Genomic DNA, 21,407 nt, shown 5'->3' on the forward strand with positions numbered 1-21,407 from the left:
TTTTTATGCCTTACTATTCAGTGACATTTTTATGCCTTACTATTCTATGACATTTTTATTCCTTACTATACTATGACTTTTTTAATCCTTATTAGAGTATTACTTTTTATGCCATACTATTCTATGACGTTTTTATGCCATACTATTTTATTACTTTTTTATGCCTTGCTATTCTATGACTTTTTTATGCCTTATTAGACTATGACGTTTTTATGCCTTACTAGTCTCTGACTTTTTATGCCTTATTAGACTATGACTTTTTTATGCCTTATTATACTATGACTTTTTTATGACTTACTATTCTATGACATTTTTATGCCTTATTAGACTATGACGTTTTTATGCCTTATTAGACTATTATTTTTTATGACTTACTATTCTATGACTTTTCATGCCTTATTAGACTATTACTTTTTATGCCGTACTATTCTATGATGTTTTTATACCTTGCTATTCTATGACTTTTTTATGCCTTACTATTCTATGATGTTTTTATGCCTTACTATACTATGACTTTTTATGCCTTATTAGACTATTACTTTTTATGACTTACTATTCTATGACTTTTCATGCCTTATTAGACTATTACTTTTTATGCCATACTATTCTATGACGTTTTTATGCCTTACTATTCTATGACTTTTTTATGCCTTATTAAACTATAAATTTTTTATACCTTACTATTCTATGACTTTTTATGCCTTATTATTCTATGACATTTTTATGCGGTATTAGACCATGACGTTTTTATGCCTTACTATACTATGACTTTTTATGCCTTATTAGACTATTACTTTTTATGACTTACTATTTTATGACTTTTCATGCCTTATTAGACTATTACTTTTTATGACTTACTATTTTATGACTTTTCATGCCTTATTAGACTATTACTTTTTATGACTTACTATTTTATGACTTTTCATGCCTTATTAGACTATTACTTTTTATGACTTACTATTTTATGACTTTTCATGCCTTATTAGACTATTACTTTTTATGACTTACTATTTTATGACTTTTCATGCCTTATTAGACTATTACTTTTTATGACTTACTATTTTATGACTTTTCATGCCTTATTAGACTATTACTTTTTATGACTTACTATTTTATGACTTTTCATGCCTTATTAGACTATTACTTTTTATGACTTACTATTTTATGACTTTTCATGCCTTATTAGACTATTACTTTTTATGACTTACTATTTTATGACTTTTCATGCCTTATTAGACTATTACTTTTTATGACTTACTATTTTATGACTTTTCATGCCTTATTAGACTATTACTTTTTATGCCATACTATTCTATGACATTTTTATGCCATACTATTCTATGACTTTTTTATGCTTTATTGAACTAGGAATTTTTTATACCTTACTATTCTATGACTTTTTTATGCCTTATTATTCTATGACATTTTTATGCGTTATTAGACCATGACGTTTTTATGCCTTACTATTCTATGACTTTTTTATGCCTTAATATTCTTTGACATTTTTATGCCTTATTAGACTATGACTTTTTTATGCCTTACTATTATATGACTTTTTTATGACTTACTATGACATTTTACAACTTACTGTACTATGACATTTTTATGCCTTACTATTCTATGACTTTTTTATGCCTTATTAGACTATGACGTTTTTATGCCTTACTATTCTATGACTTTTTATGCCTTATTACTCTTTGACATTTTTATGCCTTATTAGACTATGACTTTTTATGCCTTATCATTCTATGACTTTTTATGCCTTATTAGACTATGACTTTTTATGCCTTACTATGCCGTGACTTTTTTACGCCTTACCACTATGACGTTTATATTGCATTAATATACCATGACATAAACTGCATGGGAAAATGAACTGCGGACACCGATCCCAGATGAGATCTGGGAAGAAAAACTTGAAGAGGTTAATGCTTGCTCTATTAACCCGAGGCACTGTCTGAATCAGTTCCGTGTTATACATATACTCCACTATTCAAAAGCAATGCTCCGCAAGATGTTTCCAGTTATACCCTCACAGTGTGATGAATGCAATATGAGGGAAACAAATCTCCTCCATAGCTTTTGCTCTCTGTCCCAGTTTAGAGCAATTCTAGACAAAAATATTTAAAACATTATCTGATGTTCTTACAATCCACATTGAACCTGTCTTAATCGTCCTGGGAGTCCTGTATTGAGAAGAGCACGAAGGCAACTCCTTACCAATGGTCTGATTACAGCCAAGAAATTGATTCTGACTTTTGGAAGAAGAACGAGGTTCCCACTTTTAAGGTAGGGCTCAAAGAAATGACTGATACCCTCCAGCTGCCTCCAGCAAGTTTTGCTTTGAGGAGCAGAGAGTCACATTTTAACAGGATCTGGCGGCGACTTTTCTTTTACCTGAAAAACAACCCATAGTGGACATTCCTTATCATCATCATTTTTCACCACTTGTTCTTATTTTCCATCACAACCTTTACCGTCATATAATGTACTGAGGAGGGATTAGTGTATATTCTGTGTGTGTATTTATGTTGGCCATTATTTGTTGCATGGTCTTTGTGTTTTCTTTGTTTTTGTTTTTCTAATGAAAATGTAAACTATGTTTTCCTGTCATACATCATGCAATCATTTTTCATTCAATAAAACATACTTTTTTACATTTTTGTATGACTATGACTATGACTTTTTTATGCCTTACTTTATTTTAACTTACCATAACATGACGTTTTATGCCTTTCTATACCATGACTGTTTATGCCTTACTATTCTAGGATGTTTTTATGCTTGAATATAGTATGACTTTTTATGATGTTTTTATGCTTTATTGTATTATGACTTTGTATGCCTTAGCACTATGTTGTTTCTATGCTTTACAATATAATGATGTTTCTATGCCTTACTTAATTACGTTTTTTATAACTTACTATAATATGACTTTTTATGTCTTAACTTACTATGTCTTTTTTATGCCTTATTATAGTATGACATTTTTATGCCATACTATTCTATGACTTTTTTATGCCTTATTGGACTGTGACGTTTTTATGCGTTACTATTCTATGACGTTTTTATGCGTTACTATTCTATGACTTTTTTATAACTTACTATGATATTTTACAAATTACTGTACTATGACTTTTTTATGCCTTACTATACTATGACATCTTATGACTTACCTTACTATGACATTTTCATGCCTTTCTATACTATGATGTTTTTCTGCCTTATTTTACTATGACTTTTTCATGCCTTACTATACTATGTTTTTTTGCATTACTATACTGTGGCATTTTTTTTATTATTGATTTTACAATGACTTTTTATGCCTTAGTATACTATGACTTATTACATATATATGACATATATGTCCCTATATGAAGATTGATGTTACCATGTGTCACCCATAAAAGGATATATTATTATGACACATATACATCCTCTGGATAATTGAAGTTATAAGTTTATAACACATATGAAATAATCATAATAAAATGCTTCTTCATTGAAACAATATGCTTATTAAAATTATTTATGTTTGTTTATGATTTTCTTGATAATTTAATAATATTAGATTTAAACATGTCTTTTATATTCACATATATAATATGAACATACACTGACAGGCTTTGGGATTGATATATATTTATGTAACATATGTCTATAACATAAGAAGACATACTAAAATACTTGTTTCTAATAGCTAGACATATTTGTCCAAATATGATATTGTTCCATTTTCTAACAGGTGTTGTATTATATTTTTACATAAATTGGCTATATTTTAAATACATATGTGATTTTACTACATATGTACATATATTTCATGAATGGAAATTCAACACATGTACATTTAGTTACATTTGCATATGGGCAATCCTGAATGTAAATTCAGATCTTATATGTTAATAAACCATTAGTTTGACGGTCTTAAAAAGCCACTCTCTTTGTTTTGGAGGGGTGGCGGGGTTGTTGTATCCCTACCAATGTTGAGACCAAACCTATGCCCTTGAAAACTAAAGAAACAGTTACCAATTAATTACAAGAACAACATCATATAATGGAGAAAGAATCCCCTTTTTTAAAAAAAATCAATATGAACATGTTCTTCTCATTTCTTGTCTGTCAATATAAAAGTAGATGCAGTCCTTATGGCCTTTTTCCAGTAATACACACTTTTTATATTTATGTACTGTATAAGAGTAATTTTGTGACATTTGCTGAAGTTTAACAACAATAAACTGTGTTGACATAACACTGAAGTCCTTTGGGAATACCTGAGCTCATGTGTGCAAAGGTTAAACCAACTTCTTTGAACAAGGAGAAGGACAGCAATGTCTGGCAGTGTCTGGCAGAATCGTCATCCCAATTGAAAGTTTTTGTCTCAATGGTCAGATGAGGTAAAAGAAAAGGCTGAAGAACTCTCCAACTTTTCAAATCCTTTTGTTTTCAAATGCATCAGATGTTTGCTTGTTTTTTTCAGACTGAAATATCTGAAGGATTCCACCTCTTCTTTCAAAACAGTCTGTTGTCAAAAAAACATTTTGTTTTGAGGAATTCATGGTCCTTTTGAACACCTACCAGGGCTGTGACAGTGATTGACCCTCGAATCCTGGCTTTACAAAGTGAAGAGGTACTTTTGCTTAGACCTTACTTTTGTCATTATATCATAGATGACCTCCAACTACACACCATTTCTTAGACATTGATTACAATGTTTGTCTGGAATGACACAGACAAGTGTAAATTAGACAGAAATATGTTTTTTCATGCAAAAAGAAAAAAAGACAAAAAACTAAAAGGATGCTGCCACTGATGTGCCATTTATATTGATCAAATTCATCTTGTCATGTAAAAGATCGACTGGAGAGGCAGGAATATTTGTGTACAGCCCCTGCTTGAGTTGTTGGGCTGCATGAATGCAGGGTATCAAAGTTCACATTTTTCAATTACCTCTCGCTGCCATCTGGAACCACCACCACTTGTTACAGCTTTGGCCAACCTTTGTTTTGTTTAATGTGTGTTTGAAAAACACATTCAATAGAAAGACATGCTGAAATGCCCAAACCCATCATGACTGTTCTAATAAGCAAGATTTTGTCCTGACTATTTCCTGACTTTTCAATTTTTAGCGTCAGGTCTTATCATTCCTTTTCGCATATAAAATAAGCAAAATAAGGTTCTTCAGAGAGAAGAAACTGGTGGCTTAACCAATACCATGTTACTGTGATGGGTTTAAACTCAACAGATTTGCTGTCACATCCATCTTTTTTTCCCATTTGTGTCTTCCCTGATTTATCTAAGAAAGGCAAAAGGTCCTCTTGACAACAATAGTTGAGCACTGCAGTCCATTCAGAGGAAGCTAGAATCACTGGTGTTGCATCTGTCTTTCTCTAATCACTTTAGTTCCCTACAACTGCTATTAATATTGTACTGCAAATCGATCAAGCATAAAGGATTCCTCACATTATAGTAAAATATTAACACCTTTAGTGGAACAAATGAAAGCACAGAAAAAAATTTGCTTCCTGCTGGTGACAGAAACATCTGCTGGCATTTTGCTGGCATTAAAGTAATATCGAATCTCGCAAGGATATATACTACACACAGGAATGTGAACACTTCATTACTCTGAATTTATTTGTCTGCTGCTCCTTCTTTTCTCATTTTTTCCCCCTGCGATTTATATTATTTTATTCATTGTGCATCACATCGCTGAGGATACATGCTGTGGCTGGGTTTTTTCCTGTCCAGGCATCAAAGGAACTATCATTCTCAGTTCATATCACAAGTGGTTTTGAGAGCCATTAGTGCATGCCATACATATTTATCAGGAATCTGAGCGTCCAGGCTGTGTATCAAACTTGATAAACAGGAATTTATATCAAACATCTAGTTTTGTCAAGCATGAAAGTGTTATATTTTCAAGCACATCTGTATCGATTACCAAATATTTTACCAGCAGATCTTTTTCAGTTGTCAGCAGGCAGCATGCTGTACTTTCTTCCTGCACGATGGAATAAGTCATATTAACAACTCATTACAAGCTTTTACATCAGTTCCTGTGGTAATCTCCAAACAAAGACCGTGATACACACTGTGAACTCTACAGTAGCAGATGTATCACATATTTCTCAGACAAAACTCATTGGCATCTCACCTAACACAGGGTGAAGGGTCCAATTGCATCAGCAACAAACTGCTGCTGCGGAGAGGAGAAGGGAGAAGAGAGCCCCGCAAAAACAGGTGGGTGAGCACAGAAAGGAATGATGGGACGGCAATGGGAGACGTCTGTGATTGGAGCATTCCTAGCCCCAGTAAACCTTTCTTCTCCCTCCGCCATGTGCAGAGTGTTGATAAGAGACATCATCCCACTGACTCATTAATCAACTGTGAAATGTACAGCTACCTGCCACTTTCTTATTCCCGTGCCCCCAAAACCCCTCCACTACCTGCCTCCTTCGTTTCTCCTCTTCTACCCGTCTCTAAAGAGAAGAAACAAACTGGACTCCACAAGGACTCCTTTTGAGAAAAAAAAACGACAGAGAGAATTGCCCTCCCAGCAAATTTTCTGTTTCAAGATTTTTTACTCCTTTCCAATCATATCCATGTGCACACAACCTTGTGTACACATGCATTTACACACAGAGACAAGCTCAAACATACACTCTGTGTTTAGACACAGGATGCAAGGACACAGGGACAAAAGGAGCGCCCACAACTCTGCAAATGGTTTGTGCTTTAAAGTTGTGCAGCTGAGCACTTTGTTCTACACACACAGACACATGTCCTACGCATTGATGTCTCAGAAGCTTAAATTATGCTCATGCAGACAGATAACCATATCATTTTGGCTTTACATCTAACATTCAAACCCAGCTGCCACAGCTCACTTTCCCCCTATAAAAACACTTTATTCTGCCTCTTTTCAAGTTGTCCTACAACTGTGCTCCTGCACAGGTAATATCTGCCATAAAGTCCCTGATACGTTTCTAAATTGTGCTGTGTGTCATGTAGGTCCCCCGCATATACATTCTCTTAAGCTGTGTAAGAACTGCTGATCTGCTGTCTTTTTCCACCACAAACTCAGACCCACTCCAGGGAGGGGGATATGGAGAGAAGGGAGGTTGGAATTTTGATCAGTTTATTTGCATTTCCTACATGTCAAAACTGTTAATTTATCCGCCGGTTTTGATCGCCTTTGCAGGAAGCTGACTACACAATCATTCACAGTGCGTCATCTATTTTTCTGAAAAGTAAGCAACAAACTGACCAAATCAAAGTTTGATTAATAGGCAGAAAGGTATAGACAGCATTGTTCTGGTGACAGATGCATAAACTGGAAAACCAGAGAGCTTTTAGCTGTAAATTATCTGATTGGGCAAGCTGTAAACTATAAGCAGAGGGGCAGAGGTTCACTTTCTTGTTACATTTATGGGACACACTATACCACTAACAGGTAAATGCTATTATTTATATCTATGGCATGCTGTGTATTTGCTTTCACACATAGAATGAAAGTCAAGAAAAAATTTAATGTTGTCAAAAGGGTTGAACATGAAGTGTCAGTCAGTGACGTCTCACAGAACATAACCCAGAAACATCAGCCGATTCTTGTTATCATCCAGGTACAAATGCTGGAGTCTGTTTGCATTTTAGCTTCTCCCAGTAATAATCCTGCTGTAGACTCCACTGAGCTCTAAATTATTCAGGCACGATATAAAATACATAAAGGTGTAAGTGACTGCAGGTAAAGCTGAGTCCAAGTGTCAAACTGGACAAACACATATTGCCATAGTAAGCTCAAATACACTATATCTGTAATGTCATTTTAAAATGTAAGGGTATAAAAATAGTACGATTTCCATGCTGTGAAAAGAGTCCGTGACTGGGTTGGAGACAACATCTTAAGCACCAGGTTGTATCTGTGATGGGGTCTGCACTACATTATGGCTGTATTGCATTATGGACTAGTTAGGCTGTTCTTGCTGGAGATCTGACAGCTCTGATTCATGTTTGATGGATTTCTTCCTCTGAACCTGTTTAATGTTGATGTAAGATACCAAACTTTTCACTCTCAAACACAGAGCCGGATATTTACTGTTAATGTTGTAAAAATGTTTGAGATAGATAGATTTGTTTAAACTCAACTGTTTTGCACACCACCCCTTTATGTATTTTATTTTTGACTTGCCTCTAAACCATGTATCCTATATGCCTTGAGTCATTTACAGCAGCTTGTAAACTTTTCCCGAGGTACGCTATAATTCAAAAGGACTGCAGCATGGCATGGAACAATATCTGAGAGTAAAGAGAGATGCTTATATGTGTGGGTTGTTGACTTACTTCTGACAGCAGGCACAAATTACTGATGCGTTCTGTGTAATTTTACCTCTTAAAGTAATTTGTTAGTTTGAAATGATGAATGATGTTACAATTGTGTGATTATTTGTTTCCCACAAAAAAAAAACATCAAACACAGCGTTACTGCTCAAACGTGTTGAATGTGGCGCTCACGAGTAAAAAAATTACAAATATTATATACAAGTGTTTGACATTTTATGTTCTCACAGGCCCAGAGCAGTAAACCCACCAGTTTAGGAAATCATTGTAATTTCTGCCAGACCTGACCACACTGTACACGGTGCAACCACGGTTAACAATAACATAGTGAGCAGGGTTTAATTTTACATCTCTCCCCCCCTGACAGCTTGTAAACCCTTTTCTAAATCAGCTGGTAACATAAAGCTGTTTGGTTCAGAAGCATGCATTTATGTGGCACAACACTAAACTTGATGTGGCGCCTGAAGACATAAACATTTCAGTGGAAATACTGATTGTGAGCTAACACTCAGCATGCATTCATTGCAAGCAAAAACAATGATGTATGCATAAACATACAAAAATACATCTTTCATCCACAAGCATGCCAATGAAAGTTTCAATATTTTTTCAGCACGTCAGAGAGTTTATATTTTGAGAAGAGAAGCAATACATCATGGGGGAAATATTACTCTTAGTATACTCTTAATATGATATCTTACAAATAAAAGTGGTTCATTTGAATGTGGAGTTGCATCTGTCACATTGAATGACACTAAATATTGGACACAGATTTGCTGAAGTCACCAGCTCCTCTAGCTCAAAACAGTCATATTAGTGACTTCGCAGTTTTAATGCTACATATTTGTCACTGTGAAGCGGTTTCCAGAGGGTTAGGTTTTTTTTAGAGAATAGATTAAGACACTCACATGCTCATATACACATTGAATATTTTGTTGGTTGCTGCCTACACTGACCATGAAGACTTGCAACTCCAAGATAGGAGACAAGTCTTTGAAATATGAAACACTCTTTCTGTGTCTCTGAGTTGTGATTACATTTACTTGCTGAGCTGCAGAGGAGGGACAGAAAAACATTGACGGAATAATTGGAAGGAGAAAAAGAAGAAGTCAAACTGTGCCCAACGTTAGTATGAAACTGGCTTCAGAATATTGTAATTGTGAAAACGCAATATCAACTTAAAGGTGTAGTTGAGCATTTTGGGAAATTCACTTTTTTGCTTTCTTGCTAAGAGTTAGATGAGAAGATATCTGTACAGTAAATATGAAACTGCCACCAGCAGAGGATTATCTGAAATTCGTTTAAATAAGCACAAGACTGGAAACAGTGGCTTTGTCCAAATGTAAATAGTCTGGCTTGTAACTCCCCCTAAAATCACAACATATCATTTTTACACTTTAGTTTTTGCAAACTAAACAAACAAGATATTATGTTTTTTTAGTTAATTAGGTAGGCTAACCGGCAATAGGCAGTGACTTCATACTGATTTAACTCTCAGCAAGAAAGGGAAAACATGTATTTCCCATTTTCACAACTATTGTTTTGAAGGCAGCTTTTTTTTTTTTTTACTTTGGAAAGATATTGACCATGTTAAGGGAAGGGTTCACTCTTTTCAACAATATACAGTATATGGTCAATAAATATGGTATGGTATGGTATGTTAAACACTATATATAAGGATATCTTTGAATTTCTATTCTACTACATGGTACCTTTAAAAAATATTCCGTTAAATGAGGAACAATAGAGCAGGAAATTACACATTCGAGCACTCTCAAAAACTGGTGGCTGTCCTTACTCTGAAAAACCCTGCAATTAAACAATGCGTCATAACCTCTGCTCTGCTCTCCGAGGGAGAATATGAAGCCCCACAATAGCAATTTAACCTGCTCCTCATTGGCTTATTTACTTCTGCATGTAAACATGAACACACTCACACATTGTAATAATTGCCCATACACACTCGGTGAACACAGCATGATACTCAGACACAGGTTATGGCTTTCCAAGCAGTGTGAGCTCGTTTAATCTCATCCCTGTATACATTCTTTGTGATCAAACCTTTATAGACAAATATAAACGCAGATAATGAAGGCCTTCCATTAGTATCAATACTCAATACAGAGCCATCTTAGCATACAGTAATGTCCACTCAAGGTACTGTAGATATCATTAGGCTGAATGAAAGAAAATCGTTTATATACATAGAGACAGAAATATACACATGTGCAGGTGGACGTATGACGAACACCCACAGTCATCAACAACAACATCTCAAATGACCGGAGAACCATTTACTGTTAATGTCGCCGTCTTTAGTTCTTTTTCGCCGCCTGCTGAAAAAGTATACTGTAGCACCCAAATGAAAGAGCTGTACGGTAGATTGATTATGGTCACGGATACTATACCAACACTTAGAACACTGAGTAGGCTTTACAGTTTAGAGTTTACACTAGTGTTGAAGAGACAGAATGTAATCATCCCCCATCCCCGCCCCTAAATTTGTGGTCTGTTCATCCAAGAGAAGATTAAGTCGAGAGCCAATTCAAGACAAAAAAAAAGAGTGACTGATAGCAGAAATATGTCTCTCTTTTCTCTTTTCGCTCTCACTCTACCCCATTTACCTCATGCTCATTCCTTTTCTTGCTGCAACAATTTCTTTTCTGTCAATCCTGCCTTCTTTTAATTATGTTGCTCATTCCCTCTCTCCCTCCTTTGGTGAGAAAAGTACAGGAGTCTTTGACATGATCAGCTTCAGTCCTCCGGGTTTTGGTGTCTCAGTCAGAGGGAGAGCCGTTCCCACAAAATGGCCTTCATGGCCTCTCCTATCAAGGGTCCTTTTTAAAGCCATGTACTCCATCACAGTTGTGGTCCACCCAAACAATACATCAAATGAACAACAAATTCACAGTTTGTAAAATTTCAACATTTTCCACCTCCTTTTGTTTTTCCTCTTTCATAAATGCCATTTATGTCAACTGCCCAGAGATTCAGCCTTCTTAATATCAGTCTCAGAAATAACACCTTCTGCTTTTGGGATCAGCTTGTGGGTGGATGACCTCTTTTTTCTCCTCCTGGCACTTCTATAAGGCATGCTGGGCCAGGACAAGAGCCAAAGCCAGGCCGGGAAGCAGAGCCCAGATGTTGGCACACAGGCAGGTAGAGTGATCCTCTGGCAGGCCCTGGGTTTTGCCCAGGCCACCGTCTCTTGGTTCAGGATACTGGGCAGATAGAGGGACAAACAGAGGGAGAGAGATGTGTAAAGGTTAGACATGACTCAGACACTCATGCTACTCTCCTGTTCTGGCATTTGAAGAGGGAGAGGAGGAGGAGGAGGAGGAGACAGCAGGGAGGTGAGACGGGACAGGGTCAGAGCTGAGGAGAAAAAAGGAAACATGAGTGAGAAAGTCAGAGTAAGAGAGGGAAATTACATGTATCCATGGCAGACCCACTTTGGCACGAACATTAAGTGTTTGATCCACCAAATGTTTTGATATGTGAAGCATATTTCAAGCCCCTGCTGCTTAGTATGCTCTCTGCTTCTTAAACAAGTTGGCAACAAAGGAAAGCTTCTTGTGAGGACTTTTTTCTTAAACTCTTTCAGGTTGCGCCAGCAAGTCTCTAAACAGTTTTTAAAGCTATCATTACAGACTTTATTTACAAGAAAAACATGCCATGAAGCCAAACACACACAACAGAAGCCAGCAGCGGCTGTGGGTTCCTTTCAATATTTCATAAGGCACAAATTACAGCAAGTAGTGGTCGAACAAAACAGTTGCAAGACCCCTTGTATGCAGTTTGACTGCACACAAACAAAACACTACAATGTTTATTGTTATGCACAAGAGAAAATCAACTCATGTAGGCCTACAGTGTGTGAACAAGCCGTGCATTTTACCGCACTGTCACATTATGGCAGAGAGCAGTGGGAACACATGAGTCCACATATTAAACTCTGTGGCCTCCTGAGTTACACTGTTATATCCACACTACAATGGGCTTCTGTGCTTTTCCATAAAATTGTTAGCATCTTGAATACTTTTTATATTTGCTCGGGTTCTTGTATCACAAAGCATAACCATTTGCCTCCAAGTTAAAGTAGTCTCGCTCAATTTGCGGAGGCACCAATTTCAGTCCAGCACAGCAATACAGAGGCACATCATAAGGAACATGAAACGTTTTCTTCTCCTCCTCCTACTCCTCCTCCTCCTCCTCCTCGTCCTCCTCCACCATCCTCTCACCTTATTTTCACCAATGCAACCTTTGTAGAGATTGCACTTTGGTCCATTTTCCTGTACATAGAAAAAAACATCTACTCAGATGTTATCTAGCAGCACCTCATCTACCAACAGAACAAGGAAAGGCAAGAAAAAAATAATAATGAAACAAGAAAATAGTGTTGAATTATATTAACTAGACAGGCATATTTTTTCTTATAGGAGAGAAGGAAGAGGGGAGAGAAATAAAGGGTATCCAAAATAGCTACAGTTATCACAGTACCTGGGCTTGTGCTTTCACTCTACACCGCAAAGAAATGGTTAAGTGACAGTTGCCAAAAGAAGGGGAAAAAAAGCAATGGGTAGCTTGACAATGCACCAAACACATCCGCGACTAAAAGCCAATTAATTAGCAAGGGCAGTGATGTGTGGCAGCAGCCTGTTGACATGAGTCCAGATCTCTGGCTGCAGCCAATATCCACACATACACTCAGGCTTGTGAGACAGTACACATACATATAAACAAGTGGCTAAAAGCACAAACACATGCACCATGATGGAATACAGAAAATGTCAAAACAGACTATCATCTCCCCGCGCTCTAACACATGCACAGAGAGAGACAGACAGAGAGGATGGAAAACATTTACAAGTATTTATTTAAGCTGTTGATAAGAGTTTATCACACTTGTCATTCAGGTAACTCAGGTAACTACACACGCATGTAGACAGCATGTGTTTTCATTATTGATCAGCACTGTCAAATTTACAGTGCGGTGGGGCTGCTTTTCCCAAGGCTAGCTATCGAATAACCCTGAGTTACGTAGTTTCTGTCCACAATCAATTCCATTCAATTGAGCTGAAAATCAACATGACAGTGTTACATGGGAACACAGACAACGCCAGCTTCACAATGGTTAGAGAGGTTAGGGAGGGGATTTTCACACAGACAAGTTGGTTTATATTACATTGTAAATGAAACTGAATGCAATTAGAAATGAATATTTCAATTTTAAACACTTCCTTGTTCAAGAATCTGTTAAGTGAGGGCATTAAAATTCAAATCAGGATTACAATTATAACCCACACAAAATCCATCTTATCTGTGAGACCCGCACTGACCCTGGGAATATAACACAGACATCATTGGGAATTAACTATTTACTTCATCAAACTCCACAGAAACACATTAGTATATGGGAAAAGCAATTGTTTTTCTCAATATAAACAAAGCAGGACTTACCCCTCTGACTTACAATGCTCTAAGGACAAAGCTTCAGCCCATATGTGTACTCATTGAGCATGGGATAAAGCCCACAACCACTGACAGTGACATTTTGAATAATTAGCATCTAAATTAGCTGAAAATACTCTACAGTCTATAAGACAGCAGTATGACTGACATGAACAGGCTTAGTCACAGACCCTAGATTCCCACTCCTCTCTAACTGTGCTTTATATTATAGGGTGTCCCTTGATGTCATGGTTGTTTGGCATCCATCCATCCATCACAAACCTAATACATTCTGTTACCCAGAATGTTTGTACACATGCGCCTGCACGTGTATGTGTGTTACTATGGGGCCCACGCTGGCCGCCTTGAGATTTACAGCATTGGACAGTCAGTCTTCTGCCAAGAGGACTCATACCATAACAACACTCCCCCAATTTATCTGCCATGGAAGTTTGACAAGTTTTAATTGCCAGGCATAGTTGTCTGAGAACACAGGGCCGCCCAAAATGTCCCTAACAGCTCCCTCTCTAATTATAAACTTCCTGCTTGAGTAATCACACGTCTTATTGTTTCCTAATTACCATTTTTACAATAAATTAAACACCACGCTGCAGTGAGACAGGCAAAGAGCGGTGCATCAATACCGACATACACACACAGAACCCTTGGAGAAAGCTCCTCCACCATCCATTCTCTCCATGCCATCCTCTCTCTCTCTCTCTCTCTCTCTCTCTTTCTTTCTCTCCAATACCTTTTCCAAACACACACATTGTAATTGTTATCAGTGGCGCTTGTTCATTAATTCTCCTCTTTGCAACATTTTTAAGGTTTTAATTTGCTGTCTTCACAACAATGAGGGTTTCTGCATAAAGGACAATACTGCATGACTCCGGTGCAGTGTGACCATTTAATGGCTGTGAAAGCCCCTGGAATTACTCAAAATAGATGTCTTAATGGTAGTCATTCATTCAGCATGCAAATTTGCATCCATAAACACTGCACGCTGCCTGGATTTTGTGTGTACCTGTAATAGTCACCGAAAAATTACATTAACAATAACATCAACAGTAGCAGCGGCAGCGGCAGCGGTGGCAGCTGCAGCTGAAGGTTTTACAAAGTACAGTTTCATACTACAGTGTCTAATTCAGCCAAGCTTGGTAACTGGGTCTACTGCAAAGGTGAAAAACATCATTAGTCTTACACCAGAAGGCTGCATGGCACATCTAAAATACATCTGTAAAACAAAACAATATTTCATTGTGAAAACTAATCAAACTCAAGAGCTAGATAAAAAAAAGAAAGAGGAAAAAGAAAAACCCTTCGTCGGCTCAAAGTGCAATGTGAATTTTTTTTGTCCTGTTCATGAGAGACAGAGAGGGAGAGGAGGTCTGTGGTGGACAATATGGTACGGTCATTTTCTCTTCGAATAAAATTCGAAGAGAAAATGAAGTACAGTTCCATTGAAAGACAAACACACATGCATTTTTGCAGCACAGCAAAGAGTGATGTTTTCTGCTCCAGACGGTGAACCCAGTTATAGCAGAGTTGACTGCAGTCTTCAGAGTAGACGGCATTCAGCAGAGAACAGGCCCTGGGCCAGTATTTTAGAACCTCTAATCCAGATTAAAACCCCCACCCCCCATTCCTTTCACTATTTCATTGTGTGTGAGAGAAATATAATATTTCAACCAAATGTCATCATCTTGGGTGTAGCATAAACTGTCTTATCATAAAGCGTCTGTTCTGATGTGCCAATTGCTTTAACAAGCATAGAGATTGAATGTGATGTGAATGTGAATGGTGCAGAGTATTGAGCTTTATGATTTTGCCACTGTTCAAAATCCTCGTTTCATGGAAACTGAGTGGAGGAGTGTTTTTTTTTTTTTTTTGGTTCTTCTTGTAATAGGTCCATTTTCTCAAATTTATGCAAAGAAGTTGCTGGAAACTGCTGAACATGTATGGATATATTTGTGCTGCAACAAATCATATCTGTTTAAATTTTACACAATGGGTTGACCTATATATAGTATAATAGACTCCAGGATTAACACCCTTAATTCAAAAAGCCTACCTGATTGACAAGCAGCCAGGAAATAATGACTCTGTGTTACATTTTTGCATATAAATTTAACATCTGTAATATCCCATGCAATGCAACAATCAGTGCAAACCTATTACCTTTGGGATGGCGACAAATGGAGGTTCCGAGGTGCCCGTTGTCCAATCCCACCCCGTCTTCGTCATCGCAGAGGTGCCTGGGACAGAAACACTTTTGTTCTGCATGTTGTCTATCCCATAACCGAAGGCCTGAATGGCATTTCCTGCAGGGACAGAGATATAAAGTCATTTGTTTTTGACTACCATCCCAGCAAGAAGCCAGCTAGCAGACAGACAGCTCTAAGTCAACTTCTTGGTCCCCTGCCCAATCTTTGGCAACCGAGGGAATGAGGGAGGGCAGAGAGGGATTGAGGAAGGAAGGAGTAACACGAGAATGGAAAGGCACTCTTTTTGCTTAGGCAGAACAAGCTTGAGAGTTTTATGCCAAACTAATCAGAAACGGCAATCTGAGGATTGTTTGTGAGATCTGTCACGGGGGAGGCTGCTGAGGATTTTACTGTCTTACAAAATACCAATGCTGTTTTATGTTTAATATTTTAGTCCGTGCCTTCTTTTTGAATGTCTAACATGTTCATGCTATCAATTTAGCTACTAATTATGCTTCCCTAAGTGAATCCTGCGGTGACACAGTGGACACATTTATCAAATCCAAACAACTTTGGTTCGTGTCCTTAGCTCCTTACAAAAATCCTTTTATGTTGCAACAGACGCTGTCAAATTGCAACCAGCTGACCAAACAGTGGCATAATATCTGCACTTGAGATGATGATGTTTGCCGGCAGTTGTACAATTAGAAATGGAATCTTTTAAAAGTAGCAAATCAATCAGCTCAAAGAGAGGACAGCGGTCTGTGAATGCATATGAGTGCTTGTGTGTCTGCCTGCAGATGTACTGTATGCATGTGTATAATTTTGTGTCTAAGTGCATGTGTGAGTCTCTGCAAAACTGTGATAACTCCCTGTTCAGTCAGCTTTTCAGCTAGATATGGCAAAATAGGGGCTGAGTACCTTTTCACTGCTCATCTGTTTAAAACATGAGGCTTGTTTCTCTTTGTTCAGCCAGAGAGAAGGCAAGGCATGTAATTGCTTGGCAACCACCTCCATTATAAGGTCAGCATGCAGAGATGACTTTGAATAGATTTATGTTACTGATCAAATTCAAAACATTCCCAAACAAAGGAGAAATGGCATTTCCCCACCAACACACAAAGGACAGATAGGATACTTGTGGACCACACATGCATTATCGGATGGACACACACACACAGTCTTTAGTAATCCCAACACATGGACACATAGATTTGTCTGTCACATCCTCTGTCCGCCTACGCAGTGCTGCACGCACACACAAGTGTACATACTGTACAGCAAATCACACACAAAGGCGCGCGCACACACGCACATACACCTGCAAACTTAACACATACAAAAGCATCCTTCATGTTTCTCATTCTGTTCAACACTGGTGTTTGGGCTGCTGCTGGAAAATAAAAGCAGAGAGAGAAACAGAGTGAAGCCTCACAACTTTAATCCTTGCAGTGAAGAGCTGGTGAAGCACTGCTGAGACATGCGATGTTACGCATCTGTTTGTCAGGGTTGGCTATAGCTAGCTATCCCCCTACAGATGCTGTAAGATGGGGGACTAAAGTCATAAATCAAACTAGTTGGCTGGAGGGCCTGCACACAGGATGTTTTACTGCGCCCAAATGTTCCACAGAGTGATTAAGCTCATTGCCAATAGCAATTCAATTTTTTAATAACTCTGGATAAGTTTTCCTTTAACCCCTGGGCATAGCCTGCATTGCCCTACCTGCAGGGACAGATGGAGTAAGAGATAAAGGAGGAAAGAAAAAAGGGAAGAAAGATAGATAGAGGAGGGACTCAGCGTTATGTTTGGACTGTCATTATAATATCCTGGAATGTTTTCTGCTGGATTCCCCACATATTTTAGTCAAACGTATATTCTAAAAGTATTCTTCTGCTGGACTGACTGACTGTTTTGCTTGAACTTGTCAGGTAAAGTGGGGGAGAGGTGAAGATTATTAGTAAATTATTTGCCGAACACCTGGTTTTCATTTGCAATGTGCTTTGGTTTGTCGATCAATGTAAGAAATGATTCACTCTGCAGAAACAGTGAAAGTGGAAAGATGGGGGTCATGGGGAGCTGAAAGACACAAACACACACATACACACACAGACACATATATCTATGTATATGTGTGTTTTTGTGTATATTCTCCTCCCTGGTGTGTCGAAGTTTATCGCCCGTTCCCCTTGACTGCAGAGAGGAGATGCTGCATTTTGTGTTATTTTTCAAGACGCCTCCTCAGCTCCCAGCCTCATCCCTCATCCTGCACACTCAGCTAAAACGGTACCCCAGCAATCTATTGAAATGGTCTGAAAGCATTATCCACACAATGGAACATGTTAAAGGCAATGGTGTCTTGTAGCGCTGATGACACTGCTCGCTCCGGCATAGCAAGGAGGGAGCTCTCTGTATTTTACTTCTCAGTGAAAAAAGCATAAGGATGTTTGAGGTAACCACTCTGTCATGCTGCATTCTGTGTGTTATGCATTAGATGTACAGATGATATGTATTTTAGCTCCCCCTATTATTTCATTTGTGCTAGATCTCTTCGTTTTCATGACATTTTTCTGCTGTAAGGGATAAGCCCTTTAACTCTCTCAGATTGAATGTGAAAATGACATGCAAATGGTTTCTTTTGTATTAAAGTCTGGGCAGATCTTGCCCAAAGGAGGGATGAGAAGTGATAAGAAATGACTCGTTTCTGAGGAACTAAGAACATTTAATTTCAACTTAATCAGTGGGCAAAGGAGTGTCTGTGGATAAGCTGTATCAAACTATGTAGCAGGCAAATTTTCATCAGAACTTCCATCCATCCATCCATCCATCCATCCATCCATCCATCCATCCATCCATAAATATTTTTCTCTTAATCCTTCCGGCTTTATTTCCTCCTTTGTAATAACCAAATAAAATAAATTATAAATTATTTTCTGTTCATTTTAAATGAAATTAGTTAATTAAAATTTAAATTAAGTTCATTCTCTTTTGACATTTCAATACTTGGATGTCTAAAGTAGCTGGTGCCTTTCACCTCATTTTTTTCCACATTCAGTCTCCACTGACCACTATCCACCCCTCAACAACATCACATCCACAGTAATCTGACAGGAGAGCTCAACAACACAGAAAGACAGAATCTGACAAATATTAAAGTTGCATTAGATCGAAGTTCATGGCTCACTCTACCCTTACATGGCTGCAGGAGAAACTCCTGTATCACGCAATTGTGGTCTTATCAACATCACATGCTGGAAACCTGTCAGTTACAAAACACGTCTCAGATGCATGCAGAGTATCATTGTGTCGGGATGGCTCACTTAGGCATGTGTTGTCGGTGAAGTACCGCAGGAAGTTCATACATTCCTCTTCTTGGTTTCCACTGCCCTTACAGGTGCACCACGGGGATATGGTCCAGTTGGAGAAGCTGCTATCGACATAGTTGGGAGTCATTTCGGTCCCTGTGAGGGCATCCACACACCAACACAGACACACAAACACACAAACAATATGCACATTAGGACAAACATTTATGGGTCACTAATGGACAATAATGGACTACATTTATTGCAAATAGTATATAAAATGGACAACAAGATGTTAGTCATAGGAATGGGAAGGTGAAGTATTCTGTAATGCTTAATTTTAAATGTAAAGAGGCCATTACGTTATGAATATTTTGCAAAGTAGGTGCTTTAGGAAGTGTCTGTGGCTTGAATATAGCACTGTTGTATTAAAACATTTTATTTTGCGTCAATGCTTTCAGGTGGAGCAAGGGGCGTTAGATGCACTTTGTGTAGCATTTTCCAGAGAAGTCCGGGAAGCTCCATGGCATATCATCACTTCATTCTGCACGATGTATGACACATGGCGGGGAAGCACTGACTGATTCTGAAATATATATGGACACTTCAGCAACCACTATGCTAAAAATGGTATTTCACGTACATTTGCATTTGGAAGCTTTGCAAGCTCTCTGATGCTGCCACAACATGACCAAGTTGCTGTTATCAAACATTGGCTGGGATTGAAAAATATGCACGCACTAGTCTGTGCACATTGTTTGAGCAACATTTACTATGAGCAAACAGATGGTCATCAAGTGTTTTAATTAAGTAAACACTCTCTCTGTGGCTCTATTCACTAATTACTTTTAGTAGTGAACTGATGTCCAGTGTGCTGGGGGGAGATATCAGAGTAGGAGGGTGGGAAAAAAACTGAGTCTCACTGCACTGCCTGCTTGTCATGATAAAAATGAAGGTACAAGAGACTGCTGTCAGACTGTCTCTTCTTCAAACGCCCTATAACCATCACTCTTTATCTCACCGTGTATCTGAAATTTCAGAAAAATATTGTGCGATGTGGAGGTAAATGTGCATTTCTGTATGTCTCCTGCCATTTCAATCAATCTTTTTTTCTCTCTCACAAACACACTCTCACTACATCACAGTGTCAGCCACAGTCTTGGCAGCACTGACCGATGAGCCTTGCGTAGGAGGCCAAGCAGGCTTGGTGATTGTCTTGGTTGGGACAGGTGCTCACTGCGTGCGGAGTCATCCAGCAGTTTACCAGGTAATCAGCCAGCCGAGACCTGCACAACAAACATGAAACACGGCACAGACAGAGAAAGAGAGGCAGGGGCTCAGTCATAAACTTCAATCATATGACAGATGAACACACAAAGACACACACAGACACACACATACACGTACACAAATTCAAAGCACTGGGCCTAATTTTTTGGCACCGTTTTTCCTCAAGAGCAGCTGCCAATTGTGACCAGCATCAAAACTGGGAAAGTATATGCAACATCTGTTTCTGGGCTGCTCGAACAGGTGTGCTGAATAGCAACCAGGTCTCATTCACGCCTCAGCACCGGCTAGCTATTTACTATCTTCACAACATGCAACATAAACCTAAAGGCAGGGGCATTAGTGTAAGGATGAGAATGATATCACATGCTTCTGCTGGCCGTAGCTTTCATGCTTATCCTGGACATCTCAACTGTCTCCCATACTCACTTTCCCCACAAACTGAGGGAACTGATAAAAATAGTATGTTTTGTTTCGGTGTGTGTTTGTGATAAGAGCTTTAAGTCTGTGGAGGCCCCCGGGGTGGCATTGCTAATCCACTTAAGTAGGTTTATTGGGAGTAGCGTGTGCAAAGTTGCTCTGTCTCTACTGTTCACATCACAGCTGCCCACTAAGTGAATCACAATCCATTGCACATTTCTCTCTCTCTCTCTCTGTCATGACTCATTTACTCTGACCTGGTCTGACCACTTTTTGCCGCCTTAAGTTCAAAGGTGCTCTAACGTACCTCAGGCTGTGTTGTCCTTTGCGAACACAAACAAACAAACATTCACACACACACACACACACACACACACACACACACACACACACACACACACA

At 38.3% G+C, this 21,407-nt stretch overlaps 1 protein-coding gene across 1 annotated transcript in view; it reads right to left on the bottom strand.

The window, feature by feature from the left end:
- Positions 1–10,175: 10,175 nt before the first annotated feature.
- Positions 10,176–21,407, bottom strand: part of LOC111229723 (GDNF family receptor alpha-2-like) — a 45,387-nt gene continuing 34,155 nt past the window's right edge. The window contains exons 5-8 of the mRNA XM_022756184.1: positions 20,472–20,584; positions 19,314–19,454; positions 15,970–16,112; positions 10,176–11,561 (exon numbers count right to left, since the gene is read on the bottom strand). Of these exons, the coding sequence (XP_022611905.1) occupies positions 11,424–11,561; positions 15,970–16,112; positions 19,314–19,454; positions 20,472–20,584 (535 nt within the window). The 3' untranslated portion in view covers positions 10,176–11,423. The remainder of the gene's footprint in view (positions 11,562–15,969; positions 16,113–19,313; positions 19,455–20,471; positions 20,585–21,407) is intronic.

Source organism: Seriola dumerili, unplaced genomic scaffold (genome assembly GCF_002260705.1).
Source record: "Seriola dumerili isolate Sdu_G_001 unplaced genomic scaffold, Sdu_1.0 BDQW01000017.1, whole genome shotgun sequence".
Taxonomy (NCBI): domain Eukaryota; kingdom Metazoa; phylum Chordata; class Actinopteri; order Carangiformes; family Carangidae; genus Seriola; species Seriola dumerili.